The sequence below is a fragment of the Micromys minutus genome, assembly GCF_963924665.1.
Source record: "Micromys minutus genome assembly, chromosome: 1".
Classification (NCBI taxonomy): Eukaryota; Metazoa; Chordata; class Mammalia; order Rodentia; family Muridae; genus Micromys; species Micromys minutus.
This window is the reverse complement of record NC_137969.1, coordinates 246,106,589-246,120,412: the sequence shown is the minus strand read 5'-3', so window position 1 is coordinate 246,120,412 and position 13,824 is coordinate 246,106,589. Positions and strand designations below refer to the sequence as shown.

At 44.0% G+C, this 13,824-nt stretch overlaps 1 protein-coding gene across 1 annotated transcript; it reads left to right on the top strand.

The window, feature by feature from the left end:
- Positions 1 to 4,933: 4,933 nt before the first annotated feature.
- Positions 4,934 to 13,229, top strand: LOC308417860 (interferon alpha-inducible protein 27-like protein 2A; the record flags this gene model as incomplete). Its single annotated transcript, XM_080913162.1, has 5 exons — positions 4,934 to 4,982; positions 11,512 to 11,588; positions 11,697 to 11,726; positions 12,235 to 12,396; positions 13,027 to 13,229. Exons 2-5 carry the CDS (start codon positions 11,582 to 11,584, stop codon positions 13,227 to 13,229), a joined length of 402 nt encoding a protein of 133 aa, XP_080769288.1. The 5' UTR covers positions 4,934 to 4,982; positions 11,512 to 11,581.
- Between the last annotated feature and the right edge of the window lie 595 nt (positions 13,230 to 13,824).

The window sequence follows — 13,824 nt, the reverse complement described above, 5'->3', positions numbered from 1 at the left end:
CATAGACATTGATTATTCTGGCGGATACACTGGACCATGGTTACAGTAATGAAAATCCCAAACGTGGTGCCAAGGCAGAGGTGCCTCAGGTTATAGGAGGTGGAGAAATGTATTGGCTTATACAAAATGAATGAGGATGGGATGGCATTGTCTCAGTCTCTTCACAAAGTTTCTCTCTTCTGTTTCTAATTTCTTCAACCATTGTATAGACACAATATTTTTAATAAGTTAAACATAAGTTCTCAAAAGTTTTCAATAATTCAGCCATGTAATTTAATGGTGAAATTTTCTATCAAGTGTTACTTCCCATGAGTATGAATTGCACTCTTGTTCCTATATCCTATAATTGTCTTTAAATAGATGCAGGCTTTGAATATTAAATAATTAATCCTCCAGAGTGTGGGCATCTCAGATTTTTCATTCAGAGCTCTTTGCCAGCTTTGAAGTAGAGATTGAAGACAGGTTCAGTGGCTCAACAGATAAGGACACAGACCACAAACTGGTTACATGTGTTACACATTGTATGGTTGCATGCAGATGAAATTTCCATGAAAGAAAAAAAAATGGTATATAGCCAGGGAGGGCAAGAATGTATCTCAGTCTCTCTCCCACTGTTCCAAGAGTTATTCACCCTTCAGAAAGTTCTGTACCTAGTACTTTTCTTGTTAGGGTCAAAGAATTGCTGAAGAATCGTGATCCAAGCAGCCTGCCTTGCCCACTCCTGCCCCAGCTGAGTGTAATCCTAGCTGAACTGAGGGATCTATTAGGCAGACCATTGCTGGAGACTGAGCCTTTTACTTTGTATGTCTGCCTGTCCATTGCCCACAGTCCTGTAAATACCTCTGTAAACCTAACATTTCACCAAGGTTAATCTGACAGACCCTGCTCTTTTCTGTCATATCCCAGTCTGTATGGGTGAGAGAGAGAGGAGGAGGAGAGGGTCATCTTGTAGAGGGGCCAAGAGGCCTCATTGAAACCGCACCTGGAGCACACACTGGCAGGTCAATACTAAAAATGCAAGCATCTGGTAGATTTTCATTGGGAGGTAGCCAGATTAGCTTAGAGGAATGTGGAGAGCATTTTCGGCACCACTGAACAGTTGATGGCGGAGCAATATTAATATTATCCCAGGACATCTTGGGGCTGGCCAAGGCAGGAATCTGGTTTCTGTGCTACGCCTTGTAAGGGCTAGTATCTAGCACATTGGCATCTATAGTTCAGGGTAGGGCTCTCAAGAACAAGGCTATAAGGAAGTACATCTACATCTGAAGTTCAGAGCAGGGCTTTTAAGAATGTGGCATAGAAAAGCACATTCATATTTGATGCTCCAGGCGGTATCCTTAGGAATGCAGCTTAGGGCAGGGCGGATTTCAGGATGTAGGCACAGCAGCATCCATTTTTGTCTCTGACCTTTTTCACCGGACCTTCAGTAAGATGTTTACAAGATCTTGGTTGTTATCTCGCTTGATCCGCGTCTCAGAATTGATGTTACCTTTTTGCATGTAATTAAAGTGATTTAAAAAGAGACGGATTAAACCAAGCTTTGCTTCGGCCATGAGGCTCAGGCCTCAAGTCTGGCCGGAAGTCATGCTGCAACTTTAACTAACTTGTCTTTCTTGTTTCAATCCTCACTTTGGTGCTGGGAGGACCTGTGGGTAGCTGAGCTGGCCTCGAACAGAGGAATAAGATAGATTAATGACTGCACAACTCCTGTACTCTAAAGCTAATCAAATCAATCTTGTAACCTCTTCCTCATTTATTTTGCAGCTAGCCAAGATAGAGGGAAAGTTATTATTTTGTAAATGCTTTTACACAGTTGTATTTGATGACAAGGCCATCTGAAGGTAAGGGATAAAGGAGCAAAGGCCTCTCCCACACTGGTAGAAATGTGTAAATGTGGTAATTTGAATGAAAATGACCCTCAAAGGCTCACATATTTGAAGGCTTGTTTCCCAGATACTGGAACTGTTTGTGAAGGACTAAAAGACATGGACATGTTGATGGAGGAGGTGCATCACTGCAGATGAGCTTTGAAGTTTCAAAAGCCCAGAGCAAGCCAAGTTAGTTTTCTTTCTCTGCCTCCTCCTTGTGGACCAGTCTAGTACCTTGTCGGCCTGACTGGCTGCATACCTGTCTGCACTACTGTCAGCATTCCTGCATTGCTGCATTCCTGCCTGCCTGAATTCCTTCCTGCATTGCTGCATTCCTGCCTGCCTGCCTACCTGTTTACCTACCTGCCTACCTGCCTGCATACTTTGTGCATGCCTTCCTGCCTGTTGTCATTCTCCCTGCCAAGATGGACATTAACTCATCTCTGAAACTATAATTCCAATAAATTGTCTTTTATAAGTTGCCTTGGTAATGGTGTTTCTTCACAGAAACAGAAAAGCAAGTCCTACAAGACATTGGTGTCTGAACGTGACTCGTTGTTGTGACAGGTCTGAATGGGATATCTGGGAAAAATTCAGAAGACTTTGAGACTTTGGCCTAGGAAAGCTCTTGATTGCTTTAAGCAGGGTAAAGGAACATTGCAGTAGGAGCTTGGAGGACAGTAGTGCTAAGAACAATGTGGATTATGGAAACAGAGCTCAGGAAGGAGTGATATTAGGAGCTGGGCTAGAGACCATTCTTGTGATATTGTGGCAAAGGTTGTAAGCACTTTTTTGCCTTGTCCTAAGAATATTCCTAAGGCCAAACCTGGAATGTTTTGAACTAATATCACTGGCAGAGGAGATATCAAGGTAGCCTAATATTGATTCTATTGCATGGTTACCAATTCTCATTCTACTGTGTCTACAGGGGAAGAGAGCGAGCCAGTAAGCAGCACTCCCCATTGGCTCTGCATCAGCTTCGCCATGAGGCTCTTACCCTACTTGGTTCCTGTCCTCTCTTCCTGTGTGAGTAACTGTGATGTGGAAGTACAAGCAAAATTAACATTTCCTCCCAGGTCTCTATTCATCATTATGTTTCATCAGGGCGATAGGAACCCTGACTAAGACAGAAACTGACCACACTTTCTGAATAACTGGGGCACTAAGTTATGAATTCCCTAGAGGAATACATCACCAGGAACTCCTGGTGCAGCACTGTAGTGTCAGCTGTTTAGCCTGGCTAACTTACAAAAGCCAGTGTTAGAATTCACAACCTTAAAGGAGAGGCTGGGACAGTCACCTAGAAGATGTCCAGAGAGCAGGATTTTTTTTTTTTTTTTTTTTTTTTTTTTTTTTTTTTTTTTTTTTTTTTACCGAAAACATGTTTTATTGGTTATTTCTTCTTGATGTGGCATAACTTCCTCCATACAGGACCCCAACAGTTTCTGTCTCCATCTCAGTCTTCAGAGCCCTATTGGAAGCAAGAACTGAGATGCATATTCTCAAACACCCCTCTCTCTCTGTAAGCTCCTCCACAAGAGAGCAGCATTTAAGGTAGTAAACACAGGCAGTCTGGAAGGGCAAGTGTATGAGACAAAATGGAAATTGGGGGGTGGGGAGACTAAGATACGGATGAGACAATTTAGGGGAGAAGAGAAGTCATGTAAGTTTCTAGATCTGAGCCAATGTTTGATTAAGTAACTACAGTTTTGTCTGAAGTTAGAAAAGTTTGTACTAAAAGTGGGACATCCTCTCTAAATGATGCCTCAATGAACTTGATGCCCAGAACACCCCACAGAGATCTGAAAAGCCAGTTCTGTAGAACTTGCTGCTTGCGTGAAAGCATAGCATGGGCAGCCAGAGCAGGTTGGTGGTTGTATATCTTAAAGGAACCTAGATGGAAAGAAATGTTTCTGGATATGCCAACAGTTTCCTCTGCAGGGCAGGGATGAATCAGGATACAGTTTTGTGAGCCACTGTTTTAGGGAAGAAGCTGTACCTTTGATTGAACTTTGCATGGGTGTGATTTTCTCCTCAGAACATTCCTGACTGTGGAGAATTGCAAGTCCAGAGCTTAATCCTCTGGGATGTCTTTAGCCCTTATAATAGTCATTCAGTGTCCCTGTCTGTACCCAACCTAACATCTTTGTGACCATTGGACAAATCTTCTGGAATATACAAACACCTGGCCCCCACCAAACAAAAGAGAGAATACCTACCATCAGTTAGCATCCCAGGCTATGGAAGAGGCTCCCCCATTGGCTTTAACACTCTCACTTAATTATCTCACTAATACACAGACATGTAAATATGTGTGTGTGTGTGTGTGTGTGTGTGTGTGTGTGTGTGTGTGTGTGTGTGTGTTACAAAAACTTCAGCAAAACATTTACTGTGTGGGTACATGATATTATGGGTAACTTTAGCAAATCAGCCAGCCATAGCTCCGAAATGAACTGTCAACCTCTTTCAGGTAAAATCGTGGTTTGGGGGCACAAATTCTTCTTCCTGAGTTTGTGTATTATGCGGGTGTTAAAATTGTTTCAATTACAATTTAATAGCAACTAGCTGTATTGTCCCTGTCAACTTCTTGCTCGTCCTGTTTACGAGTGTATATGTATTATGTTTGTGTGTGCATGTGGTGTGTGTGTGTGAGATGGTGAGGGAGGGGACAGAGAAAGAGACACAGACAGAAAGAGACAGAGACAGAAACAGAGACGGAGAGACAGAGATCGGGAAAGTGTTAAGCATGTGGGTGGAGGAATGGCTTTCAATCCCCCTCCTCCACACTGCTTTCAAACTTCCTCTATTGCAGTCAAACCTCCAAAAGGGGTGGAGCATGTCCCTATTGGTTCTCAGTAGGAGCCTCTCCTTCTTGACTAAGAGTTAAATCACTGATTAAGTAAGTTCTACCTCAGCTCAACTGCTGCCAGGAGGGCTCAACATGTTGGGTTAGTAGTCCCTGGGTGATCAGGGAACTGGGTTGACTGACCAAAGCCACCAAGAACTAACTCCCTGCCAACAACAAACTCTAACTTTCTCTATCTACCCATCTCTCCCTAGGAGTTGCAGTGGGTGCTGCATGAGGAATAGGTTGGTTCCTTGCTTCATCTGGTAAGATGGTGGGAGTTGTTCTTTTGGGTGGGTACCACTCCTAGCACTTTGCTGCCCCTGGATCCTGGAGATGCCTTGTCCGAGATCAGTTCCGGCAAACAACAGAGGCCCCCCCCCAGGGCCAGAGTGAGGATTGAAAAAATAAAGACAAGTTAGTTAAAGTTGCAGAATGATTTCAGTCCAACTTGAGGCCTAAGCCTCATGGCCGAATCGAAACTTTGTTTAATCCATCCTCTTTTAAATTGAAAGACCCCCAAATTGGGGAAGTCCCTCACTTAAGTACTGAGAGAACACAAACCCAAGAACTCACAGAGAGCCAATCTTGCTGCAATCAGGCAAGAGGTTTATTTGGGGGTGGGGGAAGGCCAGATCTCTGGGGACAACACATATCACACGCAGGAGATAGAGAAGTCGCCCCCAAACTCAATTAGGGGGACATATTTATAGGGAAAATTACATAGGTAGTTAGCAACAGGCACATAGCAATTTCATTTGTTCATTCAAACTGGCACACTCTGCCTATTTTGGACACTATTCAACTCTAGGCCACTCTATTTTGGAGCACACTGATCTTCATAATTGTTTTTCTCAGGACTGAGGAGCCAGACCTTATCAGACCAGGTGTTCTGTGGTTTTTGTTCTCAGCTTTGAGACATACTTGTCCTCAAGGCAGGGTCATTGGGGCCAACTTAAAATTTTAACTCTTTCAAAATCACCTTAATTACATGCAAAAAGGTAACATCAGTTCTGAGTTAGGGAACAAGTGAGTTAACCTTCAAAGATCCTGTAAACATTTTACTGGAGGTCAGGTAAAAAGGTCAGAGACAAAAATAGATACTGCTGTGTCTACATTCTGAAATCCACCCTGCCTTGAGCTGCATTCCTAAGGTTTCTACCTGGAGCTTACTTCCCTATGACACATTCTTAAGAACCCTGTCCCGAACTTCAGATGTAGGTGTACATCCCTATAGCCTTATCTTAGGGGCTCTGCCTAGAGCTACAGATGCCAATGTGCTTAATACTAACCCTTACAGGGCATAGCACAGAAGCCAGATTTCTGCTTTGTCTAGCTTCAAGATATCTTGGCATATTAATATTACCCCACCACCAACTGTCCAGAGGTGCCAAAAATGCTCTCCACACTGCCTGGGTGCAGAGCAGGGCCCAGCACTGTGCTAACTTTCCTCCAGGGATGAACTTAAGGTTTTCTGTGCAGCTGCTCCTCCAGGCCTTATATGTGATGAGCAGCAAGTAGATGAATTTGGTTATGAATGGGGGGCTGAAGGGATGGGGAGGGAGCAGATCAAACCTTCAGGGTGGTTCTACCCTCACACCCCCAGGATCATGATTCTCTAGTGTCACCGCATGGCAGCAGCATGGCTCTGTCACATACTCCTTGGGCCTCTTTCCCTCCACCAGGCTCATTGTCCTTGAGCAGAGGCCAAGCCACAGATGGTAACACCATTTGGATCCCTAAAATTACACCTTTTTATGTAACCTGAGTGTTCCTCTGTTCCTACTTTCTGGTTCATTCTGAGTGAGGTGTGTGTGTGGCCCAGAGATTAGGGGTGCTGGATGGCCTAAGAAGTGAGGAGCCTGACACATGCTACTTGGGCTCTGAATCTTTCCTAAAAGAGTGATTTTCAACATTGGGTGCCCTCTGTCCTGCTATGTAGAAAGGGCATTTCTTGCAGAGCTCTCTGACCTGTATCCCAGTTCACTTACATCTGCTTTCCCTGATTCCCTAGAGAAGAACTCTTTGCCCTACACAGGAACATCCCATAAATATTTAGGAACATATTGTCTCAGTTCCCAATAGTGTGAAACATTTAGGATCCTAATCCCATGCAGCCATTGGGGCCACATTGAATTTTCAGAAGCTCAAAGGGCAAGGATTACAAAGGTAACCTAGAGAATTTAGCCAGGTTTCCAGTGGTGTGGGGAAAAGTTAGAAGAATGGAAACCAGGCTTGCCCAAATCATGTGCTGAATGGCCAGAGGTTAGAAGACATTTGCTGCCCACTGGTAATGGCTAGTAATCAGGAGAGCAGTTTACTCGTCTGTCAGGCAACTGGTTGCACATGGCCCAAGAGACAAGAAGATCTTTCCCTAGAGAAGGGTGTTATCTGTCTCTTTACCAGCATACAGGACTTCACTGATGACCACATGGAGAGCCTAGACTCTTGTGGCATTTCAGAACTTCTGTCCTGGGCCTATTACTGCCATTACTCTCACATATATGTTGACTGTGCAACTCTGAAATTCCTTTCTATTTACTATCCCTAACAAAAGGAAATGCCCTACAATCCTTCCAGCTCAAGGTCTTCAAATAATGGTCTTCTCTTATTACAAGCCCTCTGGCTATCTCAGAATTTGACAAGCATTCACATCCCCTTCCATCAAAAGGACAAGGAGGACAAAGGCAACCAGAAGGCAGATGCAACAGCAAAGGCTGTCACCCTAGGTCCTCTGCCAACTCTCACATGTTGGTTGCCAGACACTGAGACACCTACTCTGTAACACAAACCTGTTACTCTCAGGAGGACATTGCTTATATCAGAAATGAAGTGCCTATGTTTCACAAGCCCAGAGTTGGTGAATGACAGGGGACTGTAAGCTAATCCTGCCAGACATACATGATCAGGAACAGCTCCAGCATCTCCAACAGACAACCCAGCTGTGTATGAGGAAAATGAAGATCTCATTGAGATGGGAGTTTAGTGATTATTCATCTAAAACCTTTAGTATAACAAATTACCTCTATGTACCTTACCTGCAACTCAGAAATGCAGACAATTAGCCTAAAGGAAAAGGCTCCCAACTGAGGTGCCAAAATTAGTGACCACTGGGAAACGGACATCACTGACAAAACCAAGCAATTATAAATACACATGGTTATTAGTACTTGAAGATAATTTTTCACAATGGGCTGAGGCACTCAAAATAAAACATGAATTGGCTCAGACAGTGATAAAGAAGACACTAAAACACATCCTTTCTATGGAATTTTTTGGTATGGTGATATGGTATGGTTTGGTATGGTATGGCATGGTATAGTATGGTATATTATTGAATGGCATTGTATAGTTTAATGTGGTATGGTATGGCATGAGGTAGTATAATATGGTGTGGTATGGCATGGTATGGTATGTTATAGTATGGTATGCTAGCCACGTTGAGCTCTGATAATGGACCTGACATTGCTTCTCAGATAACACAGGGAGTGTCCAAGTCCATTGGGACAGATTGGAAATTACATTATGCTTACACACCCTAATGTTCAGGAGAGGTAGAAACTATTAATAGAACTCTAAAGAGATACTTACCTAATTAAACATGAAAACAGGGGAGGACTGGATGACTGTTCTACTCATCACCTTCTATAGGGTCAGGAACACACCCTATACCTTGGGACTGATCCCCTTTGAAATCATGTTTGAGTGGTCCCATCTCATGATTCCAAACCTAAAATCAGATGTGCTAACTGAATTTGCTGATAGAATTTGCTGATGTTGTTGTTTCTCTATAAAGACTCTTGACCACACCCGAAAGGAACTGTGGCCACAACTAAATGCAATCTCTAAGTCTGTTCTTGCACCATACCTACACAACAACTGGCCTAGGGACTGGGGGTTCATCAAGCCACATGAAACACAGTCACTAACGTAGTTTAAAGGACCATCCATTGTTGTGCAGACCAATCACACCACACTCAAAGTCAACAGGAATGCTCCCTGGGTTCATCACATGCATGCTCCCCTACCTAAAGCTCATCCAGGAACAGAGGACATCACACCCAGGTTACCCAAATGGTGAGTTCACAAAGAACAAGACAACCTTATAAAACTCAAGCTTTCCTGTTACTAGGTTTATTGTTCTAGCTCCTATCCTGTGGAGCCCTCTGGGTATGGCCTTACAGTTTGACTTCTGTCCTCACTCAAGCTTCCATGGGAGATGTGCTCACAGGGCAACACTAAATTGCTCTCTCAGCCTCCTGGTTCCCCAATTTAATAAATGACTTCTAAGACCTCTACTCAATCTACAGAGCTAGAAAGCTAATAAAACATTTTAATGTCTGAGCAGGGCACAAAAAATTGGATAGAAATTGAAGAAAACTATGGGGGTACAGGCTACCATTTTGTGGCTCAGGGGATTGTGTGAGCACTGTGAACATTGGTGGGAATTACCTATTAAAGATGACCTCATTAAGGTGAGATGAGATAAAAACTCAAGAGAACAAAAAGGATCCTTGTGAGGTTCAGGACACAAAAAGCCATGCAGTTCTTTATTTATTCAGTGCACTCAGAAGAAAAGGCCACTTCAAGGTCAGAAACAGGAACAACTTAGGGTCTTAATCTGTAAAAATGTTGGGAATAAAAACAGATGGATCTCATTACTACCATCTTCACAAAGAACCATGGTTTCCCCCTGTGCCAGTGGGGGCAAATCCAGTGTTGGCCCCATCTAAATCTCACCAACCCACCTTCTGAAGCTCGCCATTAATATGTGGTCTACCCAGGACCCTAATAACATTATGCCTCCTTAATTCCAAACAAAAAAAACTACTTCCAAGTTGATTAAGTCCCTAGTCCCCTTTACTTATTAAAGCCACATATGAGGTCCTACATGCTACCCGTAAGCAACTTTCATCTGCTTGTAGGCTCTGCCTAAATATTAAAGCTCCTAAATATCATGACATCAGTTTTAATGCCTTAGTCTCTGAATCTGCAAAACAAGCAACTGTAGACTGCAACAAAAGTCCCTAATCAAATGACTTTGCAATCATTTAAAGTGCAAGGACGTTGTGTAGTCCACAAAGTACCCAAGCATATTCTAAACTTTGAATTTAGATTATTCCTGGGATTATTGCAGTGAGTATAATTTAATCCTGCACGAAGTTGCCTGGTGGGCATGGTCAACTGGCCTAACTCAGTGCATCCACAGGGAAGCATTTAATGCTTTCTCTGATCTCTGGTATCTGGTTCATTTAGACTCCAGTAAGACTTCACATCCAGGAGAAGATGTTCTCAACCATCTGCTTCCTGGGCCTCATAAAAGAGTTAAGAAAAAAAATCCAGGATGCTTATTGTTTTGTCATTGTATCGGCTTAGATGGATGCTTTCTGCAGCAAGGAGGGCTCTGTGTGGCCCTTGGAGAAGAGTGTTGTATATGTGCAGACTCTGTGGGGGTTGTCAGAGAAAGCAGGGTCAAGTTAAGAAAATGATTGCAAGACAGGCATCTGTAAAATAAACAGTCTCACATGTGAGTAGAAAGTTTATTCAAAGGATCTTCTGGGTTAACTACTCTGAAATCTTCTTTGGCTGTCCCATTTATTATATTTCCACTGTTACTTTTGAACCCTGTATTTTGAAAAAGATACTTAACTCTGTCAGAAACTGAGTAAGTGATGGCAAACTTATGGTCTTTCCAGTTCAATGTCAGCGATTATTGAGACCTTAGAAACAGAGGCCCAATGGATTGGACCCACTTAAGTACTTGTGAAGGGGAAAAGGAAGAACCCAATCTAGGGAATTCCATTTTGTGTTTGGACTTGCCAGCATGTACTTAGTGTAAACTTAGTAACTAGAAAAACTACAAGTTAAAACAGGAATAATCCACCACTCCACTATTGGTAAAGGAAAATGCCCCGTATCCTGTCCCAATCAAATGACTCGAGTTCAGCACAACCATATCTTGGAAGTTAAAATTGTCACAAGCTACAGTCTCTCAGCTCTAGTTTCTGAAATATCAACCAATCGTGTAACTGTCTAGTTGAAAAGCCCTCCCCCTGCATAACCTGAATAAATGGCAAAGCTCACACCAGCTTAGTACCTTCCATACCATCTGCTAAAGTGAGAGGTGAAGAGGTCCTCAATATTCAAGCTTGAATAAAAACATTCTGCTTTTGAATATAAGTTGGACTCCGTGTAGTCTGTGGGGACCCCTAGGTCCTGGCATAACAAAACCAGGCCCCTCTGAAGACAGTAATGGAAGGGGAAACATTTTGCTGCCCAAAGTAACTGGAAAGAAGTGGTGTATCTTTGACTGAGCAGTGTGAGGATTAATGACTCATTAGAACCTCCTTGATTGTGGAGATTTTCAAACGCTGCAAGTTCAGAGCTGAATTCTCTCAGGACATCTTTAGCCTTTACAATAACTATTTAATCACCCTGTCTATACAAAGTCTGTACCCAACCCAAAGTCTTTGGGACCATTAGGCAAATCCTTGGGAATATACAAATAATTGTTCATGTAAACCAAAGCGGTAACACTGGTAGTTAGCATACCAGATCTAAGACAGAGGCTCCTCTGCTGGTATTACTTGTCTCAGTTAATGTCCTAAAAATTGTGTGTGTGTGTGTGTGTGTGTGTGTGTGTGTGTGTTTCATCTGGCAGGAGATAAACAGATAGGTAAAGGCCACATGCTTATTTCCTGTTGACTTTAAACCTCCAGGAGGAAGCTGATTTATTTCAAGGATGGACTATGGCCCTATTGACTCACAAGCAAATGTCTTTCCTGCTCTCCTCAGATTTCTGTCACTGTCTAAGTGCAGTGTGCTACCTACCAGGACTACTCACCTGCTACCAGGAGAACTCATCATGAAGGGTTAGTAACCCCTGATGAGACTGGGAGCTGGCCTGCCTGACCCAAACCCACCAAGAACTCTCTGCTATCAACAAACTCTAACCTTCTCTTCCTCCCATCTCTCCCTAGGAAAAGTTTTAGGTGCTATTATAGGAGGAGGTTGGTTTCTTGCTCCATCTGGTAAGGTAATGGTGTTTTTGCTTTGGGGTGGGAACCACTCCCAGCACTTGGATGCATCTGGATCCTGGAGCTGCCTGGGTGCAGAGCAGGGCCCAGCACTGTGCTAACTTTCCTCCAGGGATGAGCTTAAGGTATTCTGTGCAGTTGCTTCTCCAGGCCTTATATGTGATGGGAATCAAGTAAATTAATTTGGTGATGGATGAGGGGTGGGGAGGGAGATGATCAAACCTTCAGGGTTGTTCTACCCTCACAGCCTCAGGACCAGTGACAAATCATGATTCTCTAGTGTCATAGCCTGGCAACAACATGGCTCTGTCACATCCTCCACTGGCCTCTTTCTCTCCACCAGGCTCCCTGTCCTCCCCTTGCTCTTTACCTTGGGACCCCTTTCCATGTTCCTCAGAATAGAAAGACCCCAGAAAGCATCAAGAAATTTTTGGGTTGGTCATTTCCCTGAGCCTACCTCACCTAGCTCCTCTCCTTACAGTTGTTGCTGTGGCAGCTACACCCGTCGTCCTGACTGCAGTGGGCTTCACTGGGGCAGGCATTGCAGCTGGATCCATAGCAGCCCAGATGATGTCGGCTGCAGCAATTGCCAATGGAGGTGGAGTTGCAGCAGGAAGCCTGGTAGCCACACTTCAGTCAGTGGGTAAGTGTCAGGCCAGGCTTAATGACCAGAGGTCAAGCCAAGGAAGGTAACTCTTTTTCCATCCCTACATTTCACCTTCTTATGTAACTGGCATGTTCCCCTCATGTTCCTACTTTCTGGTTCATTCAGAGTGTGGTGGGGGTGTGGCTCAGGGGTGAGGGGTACTCATTCGCAGATTGGGAAGGAGCCTGATGAATGTTACCTAGGTTTAGTATCTTTACTACCTGGCTGTCTTCCCCTACTGAGTCATGCTATGTAGGAAGGGCTCCCCATCTGCATGTCCCTGTCCTGCATCTCACATAACCTACATATTCTTCTCCATCTCGTCCACTCAAAAACTCATTTAGTAATTTTCATTTACATGAGTACCCTCTAGCTCTCTTCAGACACACCAGAAGAGGACATCAGGTCTAATTACAGATGGTTGTGAGCCACCATAAGGTTGCTGGGAATTGAACTCCGGACTTCTGGAAGAGCAGGCAGTGCTCTTAACTGATGAGCCACCTCTCCACTCCTGTGGTCCACTTTAAATATCTCAGTCTGAAGCAGAACCTCAGGGTTTATACAAAAAGAGATGGTACTTGTCTAACCTTCAGGCTACTGCCTGTCACTGCATTTTCTCCTACCCAGGGGTCCTTGGTCTCTCCACTTCAACCAACATCATCTTGGGGGCTGTTGGAGCAGCTACTGGAGCCGCTGTAGGAGCAGCTGCCGAATCTGCTGGAGCCTCCGAAGAACAGGAACCTCCAGAGCAAGATTTGGATTTAGAAGAGAACATCTCCACCTGTTTAACCAAAGCCTGTAAGAATTACCCAAGAGCAATTACTCAATGACCCTCACTGAAGTCAGAGAACAATGAAAAATTAAAGGTTGTTTCTTGGTGTGGCTGTATTGCTTGAGGTGGCTCTTTGAATGGTGTTGTGGCCTGATAGTTTCATGTCTTCAGGCTCTCCCAGCCAGCATCAGTCTACAGATCAGAGGAAGGTGACAGGTTGGCCAGAACACAGTCTGTAGAAACAGAACTTTATGTGCTCCCTGTATTCGTAGAAAAGTCTGTGTGGCATTAGGGCTTTTTGCATTCTGGCAGGGATCCTTTGCCAGGCCTGAGATTGGTGGGTGCTCCAGATCTGTGGGCATTCATCATAGGTCAGCTGGTGGGCATAAAACCTATCTCAGGAGACTGAGGAGGACCTGAAGGTTTTCAGAGAGTATTGGGTTTAAAACATTCCATTATGGGGATCACTTCTTGAAAAGGTGACATAAATCCTGAAAGGGACAGTGGGAACCTTTGGGTCTTGGAGCACTGCTGTGGTGGGACTGCTTTCTTAGAGGGAGGATAAAGGCTGTGTCTGTCCCAAGGAAATCCCTCCCAGAGCCCCCAAGCTTGAGCCATTCTGCATGTGAGGTGTATGGGTGAGACCCACTGTG